The following is a 25,380-nucleotide window of genomic DNA, read 5'->3' on the forward strand; positions in this document are numbered from 1 at the left end:
TGTAGTGGAAGTGGCAGCAGCTGAGTTCCCTCCATCCCCGCGGTGGCGCCACAGAGGCCGCCGTGCAGCGCGAAGAAGAGCCGACGCGCACCCGGCGTGCACGACACCTGAGGCGGACACACGTCGCTTAATCCTGGAGACCCTGCGTGTCGCCAGTCCCGCCACCTGCTCCTCCAGGTAATTTCCCCTCTTTTCTTATGGACTTCCAAGTTGACAACTTTACTGTGTTTAGAATAGAGAAGTAAAACAATACGGCTGTGTGTGTGAAAGTGTGTGTTTGCATTTATACTTTGAGCTGCGGTTGCATCCAAGCAATACGAAGCTGAGCAAGTTGTACGGTAATAATGTGAGGACCAGGATCGATACAGTATCGATTGTGATTGGGACAAACCGACCCGTGACCGTCACCTTCGAGGCTGCGAAAACCGTTTATTTGGATCGTTTGTTGTGGAATCCAGATGTTTGAATCCCTGCTGTGGCCATCGGAGCAGCTGTCTGAGGTTCCGGGTGATGTCGGTGCATGTTTGTTTCGGATGCACTGCGTGCGTAGTTTCACGCACGGCCAAATGGCTTGATACGGCAACGCAACATGGACAAACTCTGAAGACGACTTTTCCTCAGAGGAGAACAAGCTCCGGGTATTCAAACCCAACGTTTTGCAGACGTCCGGGAGATACCGACGTTTGTGTCGACCTTCTGATTGTTCCGGACGCCTTTTTGCTCTTGTTCTTGCACGAACGAACTTCTGGATGGCACCGGGTTTATCAAAAACCAACGACTGCACTTTGGAAGAAATGAATGATAGTCCAGGAGATAAAATACAGCTAGCACAGTGAATGTTACTAGAATTGTAAATGTATAATCCCCTAGTATGGAAAATCCCCTTATTATAAACTGCAACTCAGAATGACTCTTCCATCGCTGGATGCTGGACATCGGCGAGGAGCGCAGAGGTCTGAGGAGCTGGAGATAGTGGACTCCTACAAGGACTTTGAGGTCACATTAACAACAAACCGGACCGGACACAACATGCACTCTGCAGGAAGAGACGGCGCAGGATGTTCTTCCTGAGGAGACTGAGGTCCTTTGGCGTCTGGAGCTCCTCAAGACCTTCTACCGGTCCATGGTAGCCGGTGCACTCTCTTTGGGTATCGGTGAGATAGCGAGGAAAGCCCGCTCGGCAGTGGGACCGAACCTGGACCTTCTCCAGTCAGTGGCAGAAGGAAGCGTGAAGGACAAATTCTGAGCTATCCTGGACAATCCTTTGCTCCAGGAGCTGAAAGTGATGGGCGTCTCTTCCAGCCAGGTTTCATCCCACCCTGGTGCAGAACTGAGCGCTTCAGATGCTCCTTTGTGTCCATCAGACCGGAGGACGGCACTCAACTGACCGTCCGGAGCTGCATCTGTGCTGCATCTGTGCTGCTTCCACCACCTCACCTTCAGGGGTCTTGCTCTAACTTTTTCATCCTGTTGGTCTCAACCCACTCGCTTCCTTCCTGCCTATTTTTGTGTATTTATTTTATTCTTATTGTCACTCTGTTTATGCTGCCGTTCAGTTTTGGTCGTCTACTTCCACCCTTTCTGTCTTCCTTGATGTTGTTGTTGTTGTTGTTGTTGTTGTTCTCTCTGCTGCCTATTTATTTGTGGATGTCTTTCTGTTTTTCTAATTCTCTCTATATTTATTTGACACTTATAATCTGTTACGCTGCTGTGGCAAAAGAATCTCTCCTGTTAGGATCAATAAAGTTTATCTTCTCTTAAAATAATTGTTAGAATCCAGACACATTTAAAGATCTCTTTCAGTTTGTAAGACTTTTAAGAGACTTACCCAAGCAAGGAGAACTTGGGATCCTGATCACGAACCCAAAGGGCTTCTTGGTGGTCTCTTGAATATTCAAAGCTTGATTCCAGCACAAGGACCCTGAGGACGGCTGTCAATACAGTCTGTCAACTTCATGGGGTGGACAGAAGCTCCTCACTGGAGGCTGCGATTCAGATGCCGCTCTGATGTGTTAATGAAGGGTGGGTTCAAGGGGAAGGAAAGGAGATGCAAAAGATGCTCTAAAATGTTCTCAAATTGGGCCTGATGATATAACGGAGTAAATATAGTGATTCTCTGTAAATGAACTTTACTATTACATTTGTCTTTGGAAAACCATGAACCACCATAGATTTTTCTAACTGGCTTTTAATGCTTCGTATGTGAAGTTAGTTGGTGCGAGAGAGGAGGATACAAAGAACAGGGTGAGATGGAGAAGGTTGATTTGCTGAGGTGACCTCGGAAGGAAAAGAAGAAGTTTTAAATCAGGGGGATCAAACTCATTCCGGTCTGGGGGCCACAAACGGCATTATTTGATGCCAAGGGGGCCGGACCAGTAAAATCATTACCTAGATGTAACACAAAATCCAAATTTTTCCTTTGTTTTAGTGTAAAGGAAGTAAACAGATAAATAATAAAAATCTATATATGTCATGAGCTGCTCCTCTAAAAGATACATAACGAATTAATACTAAAAAAGAATTGATGAAATTACAAAATGACGCCCTCAAAATATTGAGTTAAAAGAGAAAATCTTGTGGCTGTGGGGAAATTTGCCATTAGAATTTATTAGAAAATGGACTGGTATCATACATAAGAGGAGGTGTAATGTTTACAAGGCTATTCTGGTCATTAAATCCATCTTTTTAATTTTGCCTGTTTTTTAATTGCTATTGTTTTTTTGAGAAATAAGAAAAGAAAAGCATGTTTTACCAACGTCACTAGATGTTTTTTCATTAAAAAAATCATTTTATTTTCAAATTTGGATGCAAATAATACATTGCAAAGTTACTTTTTCATTCTTTCCTTGCCCAATTTTTTTTTTTTTTTAAAACCCACTGTATAAAACCCCCGGATGCATGTGAGAGTCTGGGAGTCTGAGACCCCTGCTTTAAATGCTTCATAACCTTTGCTGCCTTAGTAAAAAGATTCTTTTAATAAGTCATTTTAATATTAACCGGGATGATAAGATAGGAACATTTGAAACACATAAGTGATCCCCTCTATATGATCCGACTAAAAACCAAGGCATACCTTGCAGGTCGAAAAAGAAAAAATATATAAGATAAGATAAAACTTAATTGATCCCCATTGGGGAAATTCATGCATTTTCAGGTAATATATAGATATCTGATTGTAGAATATGTAGCAAAAAGTGAGCTGCCACAACAGTGGGTTTGCACACTTTGGAGGTGGTGTAGTGGTGCAGTTTTATAGCAGTGCACTTTTTCATGCCAGCCGTGGGTTGGATGTGGAAAGTGAGAATAAAAAATGACACAGCAGTGAATATGCAATTTACAAGTAAATAAATATGTGGATATCTGAATGTAGAAAAAGAGGTGTAGCTGAACAGTGAGTATGTACAGAATGAATGGCTGAATATTTACAGCAGATGAATGTTTTTTTTTTATTTTTTTTACTGTAGTCTTACATACTGCAGGGTTTTACACACTATAATTTCATTGTCAAACGGTCGGTCGTGACGTAATCATGTGACCGTCGCACGCAAAGCCGCCCTCAACGACGTTTCATCGTAGCCAATTGAAGTAGTAAGACCCCCTCATTTTACCACATCTTCGATGCGCCGATTGCACTCGTGCACTAGTGAACCGGGAAATGAAAGAGAAGGCTCAGTATGGAGGCAGCCGAAGCCAGGCTAATGCAATAAAAAAGCCTGAAGTTTGGGAATGTTTCACGGGCAAAAAATATTTAATTTTTATCACTCGCTGTCATTTGTTTTGTAAACTTTGTTTGGCACTGTCGGAGTTTTGCAGAAAATTCTGTTTTCGGTAAGAAAAGGATTGTTGAAGACTTTAGGAGTGCAAAAATGGTGACGGCCTTAAAAATAAAAACAACTACAAAATGGCGTCATAGGCGGCCTCTCCTCTTGTTACAAGTTTATGGGTTTATTGCAGAGTTGGGGTCGATCCTTCAAACTAAGGATTTGATCCTGTGTGTTCAACACGAGATTGTTGAGTAACAGAAATAAGTTAAAAGTCTGTACTTGAGGCACAACACTTGAGATTTAGTTTGCGGTCTATGAGGATGCCAAGGATATTTCAATCTGGTACCACTTGTATTTATTTCAGCAGTGGGGCTGTTTGACTTGGAGAAGGACATGGCCTCCATTTTGGATTGATTCCATTTTAAGAAGCATTGATTCGACGATGCGGTGACTTTGACCGTAGACTGCTTTTTCTGAAGCTTGTGCCACATTGTTACCATGTGTATATATCACTCTATCATCTGCATACGATTGAATCTAGTACAGATATAGATGTAGATATAGCTATATTGATGGAAGATTGTTTATCTGGGGGAAATAGTGGTGGTGCCATGATGGACCCTTGTGGGACACCTGTGGGCAGATGAAGGGGAGGTAAATGGTAATTATTGATTCTGACTGACTCGGATCCATCAAATAGATAAGATTCTATCCATTTTGTGGCACCTGATGAAAATACACTTAGTCTGGATAATAGTACTTGTTGTTTACTGTATCAAAAGCCAGCTTAAATTTGAGGAAAACAGCACCAACTACACCACTTTTATCCAGTATTTTTTCTTCCATTTTCCTTTTGAAGAGGCAGTTGGAAGATTCTGTGCAGTGTTTAGTCCTGAAGCTAAATATATCGGGTGAAGCTACGTACAGATGTTAAATTATTGATTGAGTTTTGAGTTTTTTTGCAGTTTTAAACACTGTCAGTAGGATACTGATAGGTCTGTAACTGCAAATTGATTTGGGATTTCTATTTTCTAGAGATTGGGATAATAGCTGCTGACTTGTAAACATACTGCTTGAGAGATTGAATGGTTGAGAATTTGGGATTCTTGGGTGATTAATGTTTAAGTAGCTTCTTATCTATACCAAATACATCTTTTTTCTGGATGGCTCGCGAGAACTCATTGGCTGTGAAACTCCCAAGTTCTGTGTTATTTCTTATGTCGAAAGCTAGTTGTATAATATTATTAGATAAAGTGATATTGTTGTCAGAAAAAAATCTTGCTGATAGTAGATACAGAGTTGATGGAAAAAATATTAATGACATCTGTTATTCATTGAAATTGCTTTAAAGCAGTCCATTCATCTGAATTTCTAGATTGTTTTTTTCATTTTTTAATTTTTGCTCATTAGTTTTTCATTAGCTGCAGGACAGCGTTAAGGAGAGCCATGCTAGCAAGTATCAGCGATCAGTTAGCAGGTAAACAGACTAATGGGAAAATAAAAAAAGGATCTGTAGTTTATGGTCATGTATATTCATTCATTCATTAAACTGAAATTGCTTTTTCCTCGCGTCAAATATTGAATCAGGCAATTCTATTAGAATGCGATGAAATGAATCATAAAGTCTGTAGTTAGATTATGTTCATATATATAATATGTCCAGTGGGGCAAAAAAGTATTTAGTCAGCCAGCAATTGTTCAAGTTCTCCCACTTAAAAAGATGAGAGAGGCCTGGCATTTTCATCATAGACAGAATGTGAGGGTAAAAAAAAAAAATCTAGAAAATCAGATTACCTGATTTTTAAAGAATTTACTTATTCCTTTTTATTCTTATTTTTTTAGAAATATGGTGGAAAATAAGTATTTGGTCACCTACAAACAAGCAAGATTCCTGTGTCTCACAGACCTGTAACTTGTGTTTTGTCCTCCACACGTTACCCGTATTAATGGCACCTGTTTGAACTGGTTATCAGAATAAAAGAAGCCTGTTCACAACCTCAAACAGTCACTGTCCAATCTATGGCTGAGACCAAAGAGAAAAACTGTAGACCTGCACCAGGCTGGGAAGACTGAATCTGCAGTAGGTGAGCAGCTCGTGTGAATACATCAACTGTGGGAGCAATTATTAGACGACGAAAGACCGGTAATCTCCCTCCATCTGGGGCTCCACGCAAGATCTCACCCCAAGGGGTCAAAAGGTCACAAGAACCGTGAGCAAAAATCCCGGAAGCACACGTGGTGACGTAGTTTTGAGCTGCAGCGAGCGTAAACCAAAGTAACAAAGGCTACTATCTGAACACACTACGCTACCAGGGACTCAAACGCTGCAGTGCCAGACGTGTCCTCCTGTTTAAGACAGTACATGTCCAGGCCCGTCTGAAGCTTGCTTGAGAGCATCTGGATGATCCAGAAGATCTGAGAGAACGTCCTATGGTTAGATGAAACCAAAATAGAACCTTCTGGTACAAACTCAACTTGTCATGTCCTGAAGAGCAAGAATGCTGAATTGCCTCTGGATAACCCTGTAGCTACTGTGAAGCACGGCGGTGGAAACATCTTGCTTTTGGGCTGTTTTTCCACAAAGGGACCGGTACGACTGAGCCGCGGAAAGGAAAGAATGAACCTTGTATCGTTAGATTCTGAGTGAAAACCTCCCTCCATCAGCAAAGGGCACCGAAGATGAATCGTGGTCTTTCAGCACGACAATGATCCCAAACAAACCGAAGGAGTGGCTTCGTAAGAAGCATGTCGAGGTCCCGGAGTGGCCTTGCCGCTCTCCAGATCTCAAATATAACAAAGTATTGAGATGAACTTTTCTTGTTGACCAGATACTTATTTTCTACTATAATTTGCAAATAATTAAAAAAAAACAATCCTAAATCCTTTTTTTGCCGCACTGCACATGTGTGTGTATCGTAGAATCGGAAGTTACACTTCTTTGGTTTTGCCCTGTCTCACTTCACTTTCTTGTCATCCTCCATCTGAAAGTACCTTTTCTCTTTTTAAATAATTCTGTATAATTTGATAAAGCGAAAGACATTTAACTGCAATATTTATTCCACCAATAAGGCTTTGAATAGATCACGGCTCTCAGACAATACCTCTGTGGTTACATAATTCCTATATTATGTTTAAGCAAACTATTTTACTGATTGCTGAGTGTGTTTTTTGGTCTTCCGACCCACAAAGTTGCTATGACACACACCATTAAACGTAACCTGCAGAATTACTTCTTCCTACTAATTTATAGTAACAATGAAATCAAAAAATATCAAATTGCAAGTAACTATAATCCATGACTTAATGAGTCGAGGTAAACTCTGACTGATCCTGTAAAGCTTTTATCCATTCATACATTTTATTTCTTTTCTATCCAGCCTGCAAAATGATGTTTCTCCATATCGTAGGAGGTATAAATAAGATGTGATCGAGCATTGTTGTGGTAGATTAAGTGCTGAAAACCGGCTAAAATCAGCATAGCACCTACATGTTTCCTTGTAGGTGCTACGTGTATCTACAGGTTCTTAAAAGTTGGCTGTTGTTTTAGCGACCATGGAAAATGAAGTGACGTGCGTGTTCAGATAGAAAGTCATGTGGAAGAAAATTGAAGTAAAGTGCAATTCTTGGTGAAGATAATTGTTGACTTGAAATGTGCAGGTCATTAGGGAACAAAGGGTTGTTTTTCACTGACATTTCACCAGATTAATTAAAAAGCAGAGAGAATATCGTAGCTCATTGTTTAAACATTCGCAAAGGAAACGTATGACATCCTTTATGCTACCCAAGCAAGGGAAACCATTGCCATATTCAAATTCATGCTCCAGCAAAGCAATAATTCTAGGGAAATATCGGAATTGTAATTGCGACAAGCAAACATGTTCAGGAAAAAAAAAGGGCAACTAATGGAATATTTATAAAATAAATTAAATTCAAAAGTTAGACTTATCAATTGCGGGAAAAGGATTGCCAAAGTCAATGGAAAAAAGGGAAATTAATGATTAATAATAATATGGAAGTAAATGAGTTCATGATAAGGACGAGTGATCATCTCTGGATCGCAGATTGAACGAAATTCATTAATTCCATTTGGAATAAAAAAAAAACTAAATTCTTATTTAGCGATGAGATTTATACCGCTTACTTACATGAAACAACACAGTACAATAAATGGTCATTTCTACCAGAAATTAGGTGCTATTAAGTATAAAAGAAAGTTCATGGCTATTAAAGAGATTTTGCCACTTTAAAATCAGTTCTCCAGAGTCCTAAACTGTTTCGGCTCTATTAATTATTCCCCAAGGAATGAGAGGCTTGAAGTGAATTTTATCAAGATTTTTTGTGTCCACATTATTGCAAGGATTACAGGGTCTTGTCATTTTCATCCCAAAATCAAAAGATAAACTAAAGACTGAAAGTGCAGAGCTACTTATCAGCTAGGATCCCCAAGATACTTACATTATTTCCAGCAGAAAGATGAAAATTGCAATTTGATGAGCTGTCTAGATTATACGATTACAAAAATCTTCATAATTACAAAAAGGATCTTCTTGAGCACATTCAGACTTAAACCTTTAATGCAGCCTCAGGGCAGCGCAGGCCAGTGTCTCCCAGAGCCGGTTCAAATCCTGGATTAATGCAGAGGGCTGCATCAAAAACTGGTGAAAAAGTGGTGCCAGAACCAATAATGTGAATCAAACCTTAGAATCTCGTACCAGATCAGTGGAGGCTCGGGTTAAAATCGACCGCCATTGGTGCTGATAACCTACAGGGAACCAGTGGAAATTAGGCTACTGTAGGTGAAAGAAGGAGAGGAGGAAGGTGTGATTGGAAGCAGAGATAGAAGGAAAGGCAAGAGTCCCGGGCTGAGAGGAGGGACTTTGGATATCAGGACGATGACAGGAAAAGGTAGAGTTGGTGGACATGATGCAGAGAAGGAAGGTGGAGATACTGTGCGTCCAGGAGAGCAGGTGGAAAGGTAGTAAGGCCAGAAGCTGAGGAGCAGCTTTAAGTTGTGCTATCATGGTACTGACAGGAAGAGACATGGAGTGGGAGTTATCTTGAAGGAGGAGTTCCTGAGATTGGTAGTAAACCACGGTTTATCGTTGTTGTCTGTGCAGAAGGACTTGGTCTGCGCTCACGTGTCCTCACAAAAACTGATGCATGATGGCAAAGTGTCAGTGAGTTGGTTTAGGTCTGTGGTTGCAGCTTCGAAGGCCAAAGCAGTAAGTCCAGCTTTGACTCCGTTGTCCACTTCTTCGCTGACTCCACCACAGGCTTAGAGGTTCTTAATTTCTTCCTGTATGTGGTGCTGAGATAAAGTAGACAGTGAAAAGACATTAAACTATACAGGGGACAGCTTGGCAAGTGTCTTTCTTAGCTGTGCAGCAGTGGTCCACAATAGTGGTGTCCCCGTTGGGACACTTGCCATGTTGTGTGTGAGGGTCACATTAAAATCCCCTTGGTTCTCAGTCATCCAGGTCATGGTGGATTCTTGTCAACATCTTCTTCTCCTAGCAATTGCACTGAAGGCATTTCACCCCTCGTCCGAGAGGCTTCCTCAGTCCTTCAGGGTGGTCTGCAGTTTATGAAGAGCCCCTTTAGGTGAGGACTCCTCAACATCTGTACACCCTGATCATGGCAAGGATCATGGAGTATGTAAGGTGCTTTGGGGATGTTGGATGTTTGTGAGATAAGAGACCAGAGGCTGGAGAATGGTTCCCAAATGGACTTTACTTGCAAGGAGTCGCACTGAGTACCAAAACAACAGGATGTCTCAAACTAGCTTTGCAGAGCTCGTTCGACAGTTTTATGCTTTAAGTCCCTGCCTTTCTATGCCAGTATTTTTCCACCTGGTGTGTCTCTGTCTCCGCAACATTCCAGACCATTTGGTTTTTGTCTATTAACACCTGCAGTGGCCTTGATACATCCATGTGCAGGGAGGATTCCATGGAAGTGTAAAGAATAAAGAGTGGTTCTGAAAAAGGAGCAGTTTGGCACCTATGCTTATTTGCGCTTTCCTTATTGTACTTTCCAATCTGATGATTATGAAGGTGCAGATAACAGACAGGATGACTGCGATGTAAAACTGAACCAGTTCCTCAGGCAGGTTGAACTTTCTGAGATGGTGCAGAAAGTACATCATCATCTGTTGGGGCTTTTTCACACCATCTAATAGACGTCATGAGGTCCTGGGAGACGATGGCAAAGCAAAGAGAAGATTTATGGACGTAGTGAGAGAGGATATGAAGGTAGTTAAGAAGAAGAAGAAGAAGAAGAAGAAGAAGAAGAAGAAGAAGAAGAAGAAGAAGAAGAAGAAGAAGAAGAAGAAGAAGAAGAAGAAGAAGAAGAAGAAGAAGAAGAAGAAGAAGAAGAAGAAGAAGAAGAAGAAGAAGAAGAAGAAGAAGAAGAAGAAGAAGAAGAAGAAGTGTTGTGGCATTGTTCTGATTGGACACTTATCAAACTGTCTGTACTTGGAAAGTTTGGGGCTGACCTTTGGTCTGTTGAGGTCCTGGAGAATAATAAGCAGGAGGACTGGATGTAACTGCTCCGAGTCACTTGTCCGGTCAGACCGTTGTCGTAAAGCTTCACTAACTCGTACCTGAGCCGGGATGTAAACACCATCCAGGAAAACCAGGATTACTTCAGCGCTTTGACAACTGCGCACCAACCTTGTTCATGTAAAAACAGATGCGGCCTCCCCTCCGCCTCCCTGTCAGCTGCGTCTTGTGGTCGCCAACAAAGCCCGGCAGATGAATTGCGCTGTCAGGGATGCCGGGATCACAGAGCCGTGACTCCATGAAGCTGAAGGCGGCAGATCTGTTAAAGTCTTGAATTTGTTCTGTTAAGAAGCATCAGATCATCCGTCTTGGGAAGGGAGCGAACATTTGCTAGATGTATTGAAGGAAAGGCGGCGCAGTCCCTGCATAATGAGTATGTCAGCTTCTTTTACCTGTTGGCATCTCCTGAGCCTCTCCTCCAACTAAAAGTTTGGGAAAACTTTCAGGTTTGAATAAACACGACAAAGACGTATCGATGGCGTTCCTCCAGGGTGTGCTGGATAAGGGAGGCAGGGATGCAAAACACTAAAAAAGGGAAGGTGCACAGATGCCCTCCTGGATGATCCAAGAGTGTATCTGTATCAACTGACTGATCTGATCTGATCACAGGCCCCTCCGGGCCAATCACAATGTCATAAATCCATGCATTAAGATCTGCGCTTCCTTTACTGATGGGCAGATCTGTTTTTTTTTTTGTTTTTTTTTTCCCAGGGCGGTTGAAGGTGACTAATGACCTCTAATGTGAAGGTCGAAAGACAACATCCCGTCAAAGAACCCACCAAGGTTCAGGGACAATTTAAAAAAAAAAAGACTCCCCCTCGCTGGTCCAATCATTATTATTTCTGTCTTTTTCAAAGTTCAGAAGCAAAAGATTTGCTGAGAACCAGCTCTTAAATGTTGCTAGACAGGCACCATGTTTATGTGCATCCAGTTCATCTATGACCAACGGTACGAGGAGCTGCAGATCATCTGCAAAACAGCGGAAATCAATGACAAATGTGCAGAATCTAACTTCAATGTTGCCATGTACAGAGAAATCCAACAAATACAAAAACGGTAGCCGTCCATGTACTATCTACTGTTGCATGTCATGGAGGTCAAGTATGTTGTCCAGAAGTTGAAATGAAGGCTTTGAATAACTTTGCTGCTGTCATTGTGTACATTTGACCAGGAAGAGCATCGATTGACTGGTGTTTGGATTGACTTTTGTCCCGTTCAGCCTTCAGGTTGGATTCCCGTCTCAGCGGCTCAGCAAGTAATAACACTCAGAATGCTGTGTTTCAGTGATGATGGAAAGGAAATCCACCAATGCAAAAGGCAGTTATCCCACGGCCGTCCTTGTGATAATGCAGTGCTGCTACATAGCTTGCATTCTCAGCCAAAAGGTGAGTCCGTCCTCTTGCCTCCGTCAGACGAGAGAAAAAAAAAAGAGGAAAAAAAACAAACCAAGAAAACTCAGCGTTGCATGAAAAAAGAGAAAAATACAACTATTATTTCGAAAGTTACTTTGTGACCTGTTTTGTGACCTGTTTTTAAAGTGTTTGGTGGTGCATCTTTTGAGGAGGTGGTTAAAACCAAACTGGACCTGAACTTGATTTGTGAAGGAGGTCAGATGATAAATGATGCAGATGTGAAAAGTTTCATTTAAACCGTCTTCACGCTGTAGCAGGAGAGTAAAAAGAAGAGCTCTTGACCAGTTGAAAGGGAAACCCTTATACTACTGGAATTCCATCAAGTGCCTTTCAAGAAACATTTGGGTCCCAATTTTTAACTCCTTTCTTTCGTCCGTCAACCTTACAATGTTTGAAATAAAATAAGATATGCGTCTTGTGCTTCTGCTGTCTAAAATCACAGACGTCTCGTAGCGCGTCAATCTAAGACAGGGGTCGGCAACCCGTAACAACCAAAGAGCGTTTTGGACCCGGTTTCCTCAGAAAACAAAACGCTGGGAGCCGCAATTACTTTTTGACGTCTAAAATAAAGGTACCACTGTATATTTTGCTTTTTATTACCTTTACACTTTGTATAAACAAGTGTGTGGTGTGTTGCTTCTGAAATTCACAAAGTATGACGGAAAAAAATTAAATTTTATTAATGTAATGAACTCATTTTGAGCTTTGGGCTTTCAGAGCGTGTAGCGGAGCCTTGACCTGAATTTTAAAAAGAAATCGGGAAAAAAAAATCACTGTGTCAGTAAACAATAAAAAATAAATATTTGCAAAATATTTCTTTTACCTGGTTTATGGGACTTCTGCTCCTGAACTTCTGCGCACAGCATCTGCAAATCGGGACTTCCGTGAGTATGACATTATTTTGAGCGGCGAAAAATAATAAATATAATTTTATTCAATATTTCAAGATCACAATAATCTTCCAACTTAGAGCTAATAGTTCAAAAAAGGAATTAACACAAATGAAAAATACTTCAATTGAATATACTTCAATTAAATATTTATAATTTATTTTCCCAAGCCGCTCAGAGCCGCAGTGTAAAGATGGAAGAGGCTTCCCGACCCCTGATCTAAGATCCTGTGTTTACATCCGTCCTCACCAGATGCGCACAGCAATTTCTTTGTTCAAAATGTAAGCTTTTGTCAAGATCGGTGTATTTTTTTGTCGTTGGTTCTGCGCAGCCACAGTCTGGATTAATGATAACGGAGAGCGCCGGAACCGCAGATGGTGATGAGCACGTCCAGGATGCGATTGATGAAGATGATGAGCGTTTGGAGGCGGTGCAGCCGACTGCCGCGTGGAAAACACTCAAACCGGGTGGGAGTCACAGATATCGCTATTCGTGCTGTTAGCATGGAATGAGACTATTCATCCTCTAACTAGTGTTTTTTATTCTATTATCGAGGGAAAAATGACATTCGCTAAGTGACATTTAACACAAATTACAGTCCCAGGCGGGGCGGGTGCAGTATTTGGTGACGAAACCTTTCCCTCCAGGCCAAGCGGTGCCGGCCGGTTCCCACGTGAGGATGAATCTTCAGACGGGACAGAAGGAGGTCAGACTGGGAGAGGAACATCTCAAATATTGGACAAAGGAACACAGGTATGGAAACTCATCTCGTCTCTTGCTCTTTTTCTCATGCATATGTTCTTTTTCTGTACGCGGTGAATAGAAAAGTGTGTGTTGACGCGACAGTAAGTCCGTGTGTTGCAGAGAGAATGAAGATGCCCAATCCCTTTTCAGCCATGACGAGCTCAAGCGGGCCATAAAGAAGATTAAGGCGGACTTGGACCCGGACGCTGAAACCACACAGGCTGTAAGCGCGCGTGCAGACAATGTGAAAACAATATTGGTTTTAAATCCATGATAAAGTTGCTTTTTCATCACCGCTGTGATATTAATGTGTCGTCTCCTTCTTTTTTGTTTTTTTGTGTGCGTGTCCTGTAAGTTTCGTCCTCTGGAGGAGCTGAAAAAAGACATGGCTCAGCTGGACCTGCTCGTGGAAACTGATACTCAGGCACGTCATCCAGACTTTATCTTGTCGTTGTTGGTCAGGAGGAAAACCTTGATTTTGACCTTTTAATCTTTTTCTAAAATGCATTTCATCACGAGGAGTATAAATCTTTGATTTTGTGGAAAGATTCCAAACCATAAGAATCTCAGAGTCACGATTGCACGTGTTCATATTCACGTATGAAGCCAATACGATTGCGGGCAGAATGAACATACTTGATACGGGAGGTAATTAACGAAGTCTACATTGAACAAGAGGTTTTCGATCCTTGTAACGACGGCTGTGGCTCAGCTTGACGACGTTCTTGTGAAAAACCCAGTGAGACGGCGTCATGTTTGTCCCAGAGCAGGGATGTCAGACGCGCCGCCATCCGAACAATATTTTGTGGCGCCTCTGCCTGAAATCAAATATTTGTGTCCGAGCGTCTGGGCGTCTTTCCTCACGTGCATCCGGGGGTTTTATACAGTGGGTTTAAAAAAATAAAAAAAAGAAAACGGGCAAGGAAAAAATGTAAAAGTAACTTTGCGATGTATTTTTTGCTTCAAAATTTGAAAACAAAATGATTTTTTTGATGAAAAAAAACGTCTACTGAGATTGTTAAAACGATTTTTTTTTATTTTCTTATTTCTATAAATAAAAAAACAAACAAACAAAAAAAACAGACAAATCAAAAGGATGGATTTAATAACCAGAATAGCCTTGTAAACATTACACCTCCTCTTATACCAGTCAATTTTCTAATAAATTCTAGTGGCAAATTTCCCCACAGTAACAAGATTTTCTCTTTTAACTCAACAATATTTTTAGGTTGTAATCTTGAGATTTCATCAATTCTTTTTTAATATTAATTTTAATAATAATAATAATAATAATTAATTTTTAGAGGAACAGTTCATGACATATAAAGATTTTTATTATTAACCGGTTTACCTCCTTTACACTAAAACAAAGGAAAAATGTTGTACTTTTACTGGTCCGTCCCCCTGACATCAAATTAAGTTTCCCCCGGACCAAAACGAGTTTGCACCCCTGCCCCGGAGGAAATAATTCGATCTTTTCCCGGCCAAATGTGTTGTGCTTGGTTCACTTACAGGACTGGTTTCCTCCTGTTTTGCAGATAATAAAGCGTCTGTTGGGTCAGTTAAACAGCACTAACTCGCCCACAGAGGAGAAGCTGAGTGTCCTTTTGGAGCTGGAATATCTGGTACATCAGGTATTTAAGCCGGGCATATGGATTTTTTTTTTTTTTTCTTTTAATCAAGAGTCGTATTTGTAACTGTGTGTGTCTGCTAGGTGGATAACGCTCAGACCCTGTGCACAATGGAAGGTCTACAATTCATTCTTGCAGGTCTGAACAGCTCTGATTTTAGATTAAGGGAAAACTCGGCCTTCGTGCTGGGATCTGCTTTGTCCAGGTACAAACTCACCGCTCGCCTTCATATTTTGCTCCCTCACACTGTGATAATGTCACCTCAGTTATATAGAACTTCATTCTTCTGAGAGAGAGGATTCAAAAATGGCAGGAAGCTCGGGGAAGGGGTGTATTTTTTTTGTTATCTTGAGAGCGTTTAGCAGAGAAAAGCTGCTCGCTCTAAATGTTGCTCATCCAAAACAAGGTTGTCAGCGCTTTGTAGAGCATTTGATGCAAAGTCGCAGAAAATCACAATGATCATCAGTTGTTCATAAATGACGTGATGGTATGTTCTGGTTTCACAAAGTCATTAAACCTTTCTTGATCGAGTGCGGATTTATGATTTTCGGACGTTTTCACACAAACCATGCCGCTTTCTTCTTGTCGTCAGCGTGTAGAAGGTTGTGATCGCAGCACTCCATGGGGGGTTTTAATGTAAAGAGAAGTTTAAAGAATAACTGGATCTCGAACCTTTTATTCCTGATCTTTTCCTTCTAGTCCCATTTAACACGTCCTCTTTAAACTCCGATGTGAACAGCAATTGAGATTTGTATCGTGTCCTGCAGCAACCCGGTAGTTCAGGTGAACGCGCTGCAGAGCGGCGCCCTGCAACCTTTGTTGACCATCCTGGCCACCCAACATCCATACAGTGTCAAGAAGAAGGTGCGCCCTCAACCCGACCGTTTTCCGTCCGGCGCCGGGGATGATTTTTGACCACGACTGGCCCGTCAGGTTCTCTTTGCAGTGGCTTCCCTCCTGCGTCACTTCCCCTACGCGCAGCAACAGTTCCTGTCGCACGGCGGCCTGCAGGTCTTATCCCAGGTGTTCAGAGAAGATAGCAAGGGCCCGCTGCGGTCACGCATCGCCACCCTGTTATATGACATGATCTCTGAGAAGGTAAGCCCAGCCGGGGAAAACAAACCCCACTTGAATTTGCGAGCCGGCGGTTTTTAAGAGGAGAACGTCCTAACGGTGGTTGGCTCTGCTCGCCCAGGAGCTGGCCGCTCGAGCCGATCCGGGCTCGGAGATGGATTCTTCTCACCGGGAACGCGTGCAGCAGTATTCCATGGTGTCCCTGCAGGGACGGCTGCTGGAAACCTCCTGGTGTCGTTTGCTGCCGCAGCTGCTGGAATCTACCGAGCACGACCACAGAGAGAAGGTGGTTTTCGGCTCTGCAAAGCGAGCGGTTCGGGCTTGATTTTCTGGCGACGAAAAGAAGTTGTAGCTTTTCATTCATCTTCTTCTTCTTCTTTCGGCTTTTCCCTTCAGGTGTCGCCACAGCCAGTCCACTTTCTCCATCTAACCCTATTCTCTGGATCCTCCTCTCTCGCACCAACTACCTTCATATCTTCTCTCACGACGTCCATAAATCTTCTCTTTGGTCTTCCTCCAGACCTCCTGCCTGGCAGCTCCAATTCCAGTATCCGTCTACCAATATATTCTCTATCCCTCCTCTGTCCATGACCCAACCATCTCCGTCTGGCTTCTCTGACCTTCTCTCCAAAACATCTAACATGTGCCGTTCCTCTGATAGACTCATTCCTGATCCTCTCCATCCTGGTCACTCCCAAAGAGAACCTCAACATCTTCATCTCTGCAACCTCTAGTTCTGCCTGCTGTCTTTTGGTCATTGTAACAGTTTCTAGTCCAAACATCATCTCTGGTCTCACCAGTGTCTCCTCCACCTTTCCTTTCATTCTGGCTGATGTTCTTCCATCTCTTGGTGCCCCTGACACTTTTCTCCACCCATTCCAACCTGCTTGGACCCGTCTCTTCACCTTTTTTCCTCACTCTCTCTGGATTGTTGAGACTGGACTGGACTTGGACTGTTTCAGTACCTGAAATCCTCCAACTTCTTGATCTCCACTCCCTGTAGCCTCACTTTTCCATCCGGGTTCTTGTCTTTCACACACCTATATTCTGTCTTGCTGAGACTAACTTTCATTCCTCTCCTTTCCAGAGCATATCTCCATCTCTCTAGATTTTCCTCTACCTGTTGTCTGCTTTCACTACAGATCATAATGTCATCTGCAAACATCATGGTCCACGGGGATTCCTGTCTAACCTCATCTGTCAGCCTGTCCATCGCCATTGCGAACAAGAAGGGTCTCAGAGCTGATCCCTGATGGAGTCCCACCTCCACCTTGAACTTCTCTGTTACCCCTACAGCACACCGTACCAGTGTCTCACAGCGAGCATACATGTCCTGCACCAGTCTAACATACTTCTCTAGCTTTTCATTCACCTATCATTTGTTTATTCATTTGAAAAGATGTGCCGTTCGTGTCGAACGCGACCGTTCTGTCGTCGACATGAGTATTTTTAAGCGAGACGTGTCCAGTGGGATAATCCTCCATCTTGGTAGCATCCTTGATTTTTCCAAATATAAACTGTGAATCGGAAAGCGGGACGCAGACACCGGACCTCACTGGACTCGGCCGGGTGTTTGCAGACAAGAGCAGCTCTGCATGTGGAGACAATGTGATATTAGCGTTCCTTTGGCTACTGGGATCAAACTTCCCCACGCTCAGATGAGCACCTTCAACTTGTGCTCATCCTCAAGAGGAACCTAAAGTATGCGTTGCATGTTTTTATTCATGTGTATGAAGTGCAGAGGCGGGTAAATGTCAGAATCCCAGCTTCCAGCAGGGGGCACTGCGCTCTCGGTTACACACTCTCACACTTTATCACTCAAGTAACTGATATCGTCAACAGGTTTTTAATTACACTTCACCCAGCAGGTAATAATGACCAGACATTTGTCACTTAGCATGCCAACAATTACCGCTGAGGATATTTGTAGATGAATGTAATACGCTGAAGTTATTTGTTTTCCTTTTTTTTTTTTTTTTTTTTTTTCTTCGCAGGCCTTGCAAGCTTTGTTGGCAATGTCGCCGATCTGTTTAGATCAGTACGTTTTCAACAGCTCTCTGCTGGGCTCTCTGATTGCTCTGAGAGACGAGTACCAAGAAATGGTGAACTCCGAGAAGATTCCAGGAGAGAACATCTACTTTGCAGAGCTTCTGGAGCTCATCGATGAACTGCAGGACAAACTAAAATGAGTTTGTCGGATCCCGTGGCTTCACCGAGCATCCGGACGAACGTAAGCTCTCGTCGGGTAAACAAGAGTCAATGGGATGGAAGCTGACAGTGCTTGACAACCAGCCTCCCTTCTGGTCGCCTCTTCTTGCTGCAGGTCCCACGTCTGGATAACTTTATGTGAAAAGGCCCGGCGGGCCGCCGAGACGCCGCCGAGACGGGATAATGAAGTGCTCGTACGTCGTGGTATCTCTGCGCGTACGTGTTTGTCGGACTTTTCATCTATCGTAAACTTTCTGAACTGGGCTTAGAGTGTGAGAACCTGAAATACATTGATTAAAATAACACGTCGTCACGATATTTGGCTGCAAGGGGTTTAAAAAAAAAAGTTGTGTTCTTCCATTTTAAAGAAAACCAGGCTGCAGTTATTGCACAAAAATCCACAAGAAATTTGACAATTTCAGTTGTGGAGAGCGACAGGGCGTCGGTTTTATCCGTCTTTCATTGATCAGAAAGGTTAATAAATTATATTTTTGCCTCTATGAAAGTCTACTATCATTTGCATTTCATCAAAAGATGTGGCTTTATATTTTTTAAGGTAGTTTGGTGATTTCGCCAAAACCTGTGTCCTGATGTTCTCCTGCTATCCAGACTGGAGCGGAAACCCTGATATTGAATTAATCATATTCAACAATCATGTCGCATCATTTTCAGAGACCAGATTGGAAGGAGAAGACGGAAACTCAAGTTTCAGGAATTGTTTACCGATTCTTAAATTCCCATTAACCGATGGGTGACGACCTCAAACGGCCTTTGTGTTGGTAGTTCATAGTGAAATAGTGAAAGTGGTCCAAGTGGGCTTAAGGTTTGAGGTTTTCAAGCAGACTTTCAGCCGAGGAGCTGCAACGAGAGCCGAGCCGGAGATAAAGAGGCGGCGAACGAGAGGAAGGAAACAAAAGCAATCGGATTCCACATTTGTTGGTTCAATGCATCGCAATTGTGTTTCTGCCAGAGAAGCTGTTTGTTGAGCGCTTTTGAAGTTTTTTCATCATTTTCAGAGAACCTGGAATCTGACAAGAACCGGGCGGTTTGATAAAGAAAGCAGCCGAACTGCGCTTTTAATACAACCTAACCAAGCATTTTTGTAACTTCTCTGCTGTAACCTTATTAAGCTGTTGTAACTTTATTCATTTTAAAGGGCTTTAACAAAACTGGCGACTTGTTTGACAAGCATATTAGTTTGTTGTGCATGAGATTGAGAACTACATTTTTTTTTCTTACGCTCAAAACAGGCTTCTATCAGGGGAGGTTTGGAGTTGCCGTGCAGCTCAATTTGAAATTTCGGAAAAGGTTGTGCATCACACACACACACGTCGGTCAGATTTGACGTCCTGGTGCAAGTCCAGCAAACACACACTTCCTTGGAAAAGAGTGTTTTCTTTTGACAGAAATACAGGAAACTGAACGTCCTTGAATTAACTTTGGAGTCTTAAATATATCCAGGAAAATTTAAGCTGAATTTATTATCAGCGGTGATAAATTATATTTCTTTTTTTAGTTGATTTGTTACTGGAGGGCTTAAAAGAAGTGAAGGTCATAATTATTTATTTATATTTGTTTTTATTTTAATTTTGTGCTTTTAATTCTGTTTTCCAACTTTTTATTTATTTATTTTTTTTTAAAGAAAAAATGATCTAATTAACCTTCACCATCTGAAAAGGACAGCTAGTAACGCACAAACTCAAAAAAATAATTTCCTAGCCTTTTTTTCCCCACCCGTACGCAGAGGAGGAGCACAATGCAGACCGACGCACAACACACACACACACACACACACACACACACACACACACACACACACACAGGTGTGTATAGGCCCCTGAACAAGTTGACATCCATCACCGTCCAACACTTCAATCAACTTCCAGCCCACGATGATAAAAATGTGTGACAAATTTGTCTGTTTTTTACTGCACAGCCGTATTTGAATGATTTAAAAGAAGTCAATGTGTGTGTTCCTTGAGTAAGGAGACTCCCCGAGGGACGCGGTGGAATGCCAAGGTTACCGACCACATGTGGAGTGGTTTGGAAAACTCCTGCGCCCTCCGGTGTCCTGCTGAGGGTTTAGAGCAGATCCAGCGACGCGACCGGGACGAAAGTCATTCTGCTCCGACGGAATCCGGGGTTCGACGATCGGGAGCCTCAGGGGAACTCCTGAGCAAGATGATGGTGCAGACACACACACACACACACACACACACACACACACACACACAGCCAAGGCTTGAGGCCTCGTAGGTTTATTCTTATTTTCATGGTTTCTGTTATACTTAGACTGAAAGAGATAATCCAGTACGGAGGAATCTGGAGGAAAACTCCAGATTCTGTTCGACTCCAAAACCGGATTCTATCCCGCCTGAAATTTGACGAACAACGGAGCAGGTGGCTGCATGCTAGGCTACATGCTAGGCTACATGCTAAGCTACACACACCGGCTCTGCCCGGTCTTTACTGCGAACGACACGATCAAACCGGATGTGATTTGACTAAGATTCCCCGAGACCTCGCAGGACAACAAGGTGACGGCGGCGGTTCCAGGCCGACAGCAGAGCAGCGTCAGGCAGAACCAAAGCTGCGGGTTTGACGCTGAACGTTCACAATCCGTGAAGTCCGGCTACGAGCGCCGTCGGAACATTAAACGCCCCCGGTTTGGAATATCTTACAGTTAAACGCAGACGGTTTAAAAGACGGTACAGAGCAGGCGACAGGCTGGCCCACCGCAGGGCCCGGAAAGATCTGGAAAAGGCCATTTCGCTGATTATAGGTACAAACAGCACGTTGAAGAGCTCTTCAATAACAATAACTCATGCTCCGCGTGGAAAGGCATCAGGGTCGTGGCCGACCTCAGGTTGCAGATCCTCCACGACCCGTCCAGCCTCGCAGCCCAACGGCTTCTTGGACTCCTTGAGCAACGGAGGGGCTGCACTTCCTCCTTCCTCCTTCCTCCTTCCCAGAGGAAGCTCAACACCGACTGGCCGGACTCTGAAATCACATGCAGACCAACTGAAGAGTCGCAGTCTTTCTGGATATTTTCAATCCGTCCCTGCGGTCGTCCACAGTCCGTCTGCCTCGAGCCTCCATCTTTGTGGTAACGGTGAAGGTGCTTCCAGAGGATCCTGCGGTTCAGCTCCGGGGAGAACCGTTCTGCCGAGGACGCCGTCTCACCTTCGGTGCCCAAACACCTACGTTAGGACGCTATTTGTGGATTCCGGCTCCGCCTTCGACTCCGTCCTCAGGGACGAGCCGGCCATAAAGCTGCCCAACCCGGAACCGTCTGCTTCAGGATCCTCCTCACAGCGTCCGGCCTCCAGCGCTGAGAATATGGGACTCGGCATCTTCCCCGCCGAACCTGAACGCCGGCACGCCGCAGGGTTGTGTTTCTGAGACCCGTCAGAGTGACGGCGCGGCGTGGCGGCCGCAGGGCGGCGGACAGATACTGGCGCAGATGCACTCTGAGCCCCCGGCTGCCGATCGAGCTGCTCTCGGTTCTTCTCGGTCTCGGTTCTTCTCGGTGGTGGAACGAACTCCCGGAAAAGGTCAGAACAGCCGGGTCGCTGCCCATCTTCCGCCATGAGCTGAAAACTTACCTCTTCACCAAGCACTACCCTACTAATCGCACTAAACCCCCCCCCAAAAAAACAAAGAAATTAATGTATATGGTTTTGAGATGGATATTTGGCAGAGTGGTGACTTCTGAATAACAACTTCTGGTACTTTGGATCTTTGGTTATTGAATTGCAATTTTTGTAAGTCGCTTTGGATAAAATCGTCTGCTGAATGACTGGAATGTAAAGTCATGTAACAGAAAGGAGCTGCTGGGTGAGATGTGCACAGCCTCGTGCGCCGCCTCCTTCCAGATCCGGGCTGAATCTGCAAAGGGAGGCCGGACTCATGGCGGTGGATCCCGCCGACCCGGGACCCAGTTCTGCTGGTTCTGCTTCCATCAGGAAAGCGGCACAGGAACATCCAAACCGCATCAACAGGCCGGCCCGCGCGTTCTGACCCCGGCGGTGCTTCTACGGGGACACGATGCAAATCCAAAGTGGCCGTAAAGAGGATGTGGCCGAGTTTAGATCGTCTGAAAATGCTCAGAATAACAATATCAGAAGGGTATTTTGCCATCAGATGACCAAAGTAACAATATCACAACAATAGCACTTTCAACTTGCAAAATACATATTTCATTGCCTGTTTATATATTGTATAGTTGTTTTATTGCCCATCTGTATATTTTTATATATATTGTCTATTTTATACAGTTTTATACTTGTATTGTCCAGGACTACAGATGGAAATGAGCTATGAGCTACAATCTGGTACAAACATCTCTGCCTCTGTGCTTCATGTATTTGTACACTGTCCTAATAAACTTCTAAACAAACAAACAAAACTTGAAAAATAAAAATCAAATCAGAAGTAAAAATGAACAAAAAAAGCTGAATAATAGATGGATAATCTCTTGACAATATTCCATTTTATCCATATGGGGAAATTATGGAACGACAGCAAATTAAATAGTAATGGATTATCCATCACCGGGATGTTATCGATTCTATGGATATTTTATGAGAACTTTTTTTATGTGAATTTTATTAGAATTTTTTAAATTTTTTAGAATTTTTAAATTTAAATTTTAAATTTTAATTTTAATTTAATTTTTAATTTTTTTTTATTTTAATTTTAAATTTTAAATTTTAATTTGTTTTTTTTTATTTTAATTTTTTTTAGAATTTTTAAAATTCTATGAATTTTATGTGTGCATCGCTGAACTAAGAGCAGGTAATGTGGACACATTCTCCTCTTTTTCTCTGCGACAGCGAGGGAAGATGTTTCGACGTGATCTGAGCGACGACGGCGTCGAAGAAGAGAAAGCAGCTTTGGTGCCCAGCGGGGTCGTGACATCGAGTCCTGATTGCTCGCCGCTCTGAAACCAACCGCTGAGACTCAAAAATAAGCCGAAAAAGCAGTCGAACCGTCCCTCGAACGCCCGCGTCGCTTTCCATCCCGATTAAAAAAAAAAAACTAAAATATCTTTACATAAACACGGCGCCTGTCGCGAAATCTGAATCGTTGTTAATCGATATTAAGCAGAGGCGTAACAAGAAGGCGAAAGTGTGATTCAAAGTGCGGCTCGACTCGTTTGGCTTCATCTTTCGCTCCTCATACCGTTTGAAATTCCAGAGTGTTTTCTTTTCGGCGTGTTTGAGAAAAACCCTGGAGTTCACAGCGGGGCTTGTAAGGCGAGGCTGCAGGTTGCCGGTCAAATTAAACACACGCTATGCGGAATCCAGCCCTCCCTTCGTGTCGCCGCCAGAGTCCTGGCTATTCATCTCGCCGCACGCCAAAACTGAGGTTGGCCAACTTTATTATCTCTGGAAACGAAGGAACCGCACGCTTACCTGATGAGGAATAAAAGCTAAATCCAGCGTCTTGCTTGTGTAAAACCCGAGCAGTGAGCTACTACACGCTCTTATTTGCGTCTTCAAATTAAAACACTTTGGTGTCTGTAATATTTGATCAGATGCCTCAGTATCACGTTTGCTTTTTCGTATTACGTTTGCACGAAACCCTCGACGGGAGGAGACCTTTTCGTGTGGTTTTCTGGAAAAACGCTGAAAAAAAATCACCGTATTCACAGACAAAACAAAAACGCTCCGTTCTTGCATGCGTTCGTTGGATGTTTCTTCGATCTCGATGCAATTTAATGCGATTATTTCCGCGGGATCCGTTCCTGCGAGGCACAAAAGGTCCAGATGCAATCAGACCAAATATCTGACTCGTTTACAAATCACATTTAACAAGGAGTTACACAGCTAACGGACGAAATTTGACGAGAATCGGTTTCGGCGCGAAACTTTACAGTTGGAATTTTTCCGCTGGAAAGGATTAAAAAGTGAATAAACAAGCACCGCTTTTAAAAAAAAACCTCCGGGCAACCAAGGATAGAAAAGTGCACACGTCATTCCATCAATGCCTCAATGCTGCTGAATTTATAAATGACAATTTGCTGAAAAAATGACCGTCAGAGTGCAAAAAGAAAAATATGTAAAGTCTATTTGATCTGAGTTGCTTTACATGTTTTTTAAAACGTGACCTGCAGCTTCTTTGTTCTTTACTTGTTACTTACATTGGAAAAAACATGCTTTGGAAAGGCTTTAAGGACAAAGAAATTTTGAAGTTTAAAACTTCCTTTGGACAAACTTCATTTCTTTTGCTGTGATGGATTTCTGTGCAACGGAGATGGAAGTGTCCCGACAAGAGGAAAGATTGAACCTCTTGCTGTGGACGCGTTCTTAAATACTCAGCCTGAAAGACAGACGGGAGGAAACTTTGAATTCTTCATCGACAGCAGCTGAAAAGTCAATGAGACCGACTGCGTTTTTAAAGATAATTTCGTTTTTTACGTGGTAAATCTAAGGCGCAGCAGTCGGTTCATCTCCTGTAAACGTAGGCGAACCTTCAACTCAAAAACCCTTTTGGAGTGCTGGGATTTAGTCAAATGAAGAAGGCGGAATAAAACCACATTCTCTTCCTCAGGAGCATTTTAAGAAAGCCCTGCTCCGTCGCTGAGTCAGAAAGAAAAGGTGGGCTGACTCAACAAAAACAGGCTTTTTTTTTCAAATGCAACATTTTGCAGTCTGTGGGTTATTTTGCAAAGCGTAAAGCCACAAATCTCTCCTGGGTTTCTGATGAAAAACATATTGAAATATACACTCAATGGAAAGAATGTTTTGATATAAGTTCAGACGACCACGCCGGTGTTTTACGGCGCACCAGGTCGGACAGTTTTCGCCCCGATCTTGCACAGCCGTCCGCTGGGAAGCTTTGAGAATTATCTGATTCAGTTGCGATGCACAGCGTGCACGGTGTGCACGGTGTGCACGGCCGCTCGACATTTGCAGTTAAATTCTACATCATCCTGGTTGGAAGTCCTGTCATTGGAAACCGAAGGCAGCAGCTAGTTAGCACGCACCGCGTTCTCATATTGTTAGACATCACATGTTTATCACATGATTAGGTGGACAAATGTAAGGCGGTAGATATTTAGACAGTTTGGCAAATTTTCCAACTTTCTTACATTT

At 42.9% G+C, this 25,380-nt stretch overlaps 1 protein-coding gene across 2 annotated transcripts; it reads left to right on the forward strand.

The window, feature by feature from the left end:
* Positions 1–67: 67 nt before the first annotated feature.
* On the forward strand, positions 68–18,780 carry sil1 (SIL1 nucleotide exchange factor). 2 transcript variants are annotated; one of them, XM_086158636.1, is made up of 13 exons: positions 68–177; positions 11,606–11,706; positions 12,955–13,090; positions 13,271–13,376; positions 13,488–13,590; positions 13,723–13,791; positions 14,906–15,001; positions 15,082–15,203; positions 15,766–15,862; positions 15,932–16,096; positions 16,194–16,358; positions 18,067–18,302; positions 18,396–18,780. In XM_086158636.1, exons 2-12 carry the CDS (start codon positions 11,608–11,610, stop codon positions 18,259–18,261), a joined length of 1,353 nt encoding a protein of 450 aa, XP_086014762.1. In that variant the 5' UTR covers positions 68–177; positions 11,606–11,607; the 3' UTR covers positions 18,262–18,302; positions 18,396–18,780. The 2 variants fall into 2 exon arrangements, with proteins under 2 accessions (XP_086014762.1, XP_086014763.1); XM_086158637.1 differs by having other exon boundaries at positions 13,518–13,590.
* The last annotated feature ends 6,600 nt before the right edge of the window (positions 18,781–25,380 follow it).

The sequence above is a fragment of the Fistularia commersonii genome, chromosome 13, assembly GCF_037954325.1.
Source record: "Fistularia commersonii isolate RoL2024-O1a breed Wild chromosome 13, RoL_Fcom_v1.0, whole genome shotgun sequence".
In the NCBI taxonomy this organism is placed as follows: domain Eukaryota; kingdom Metazoa; phylum Chordata; class Actinopteri; order Syngnathiformes; family Fistulariidae; genus Fistularia; species Fistularia commersonii.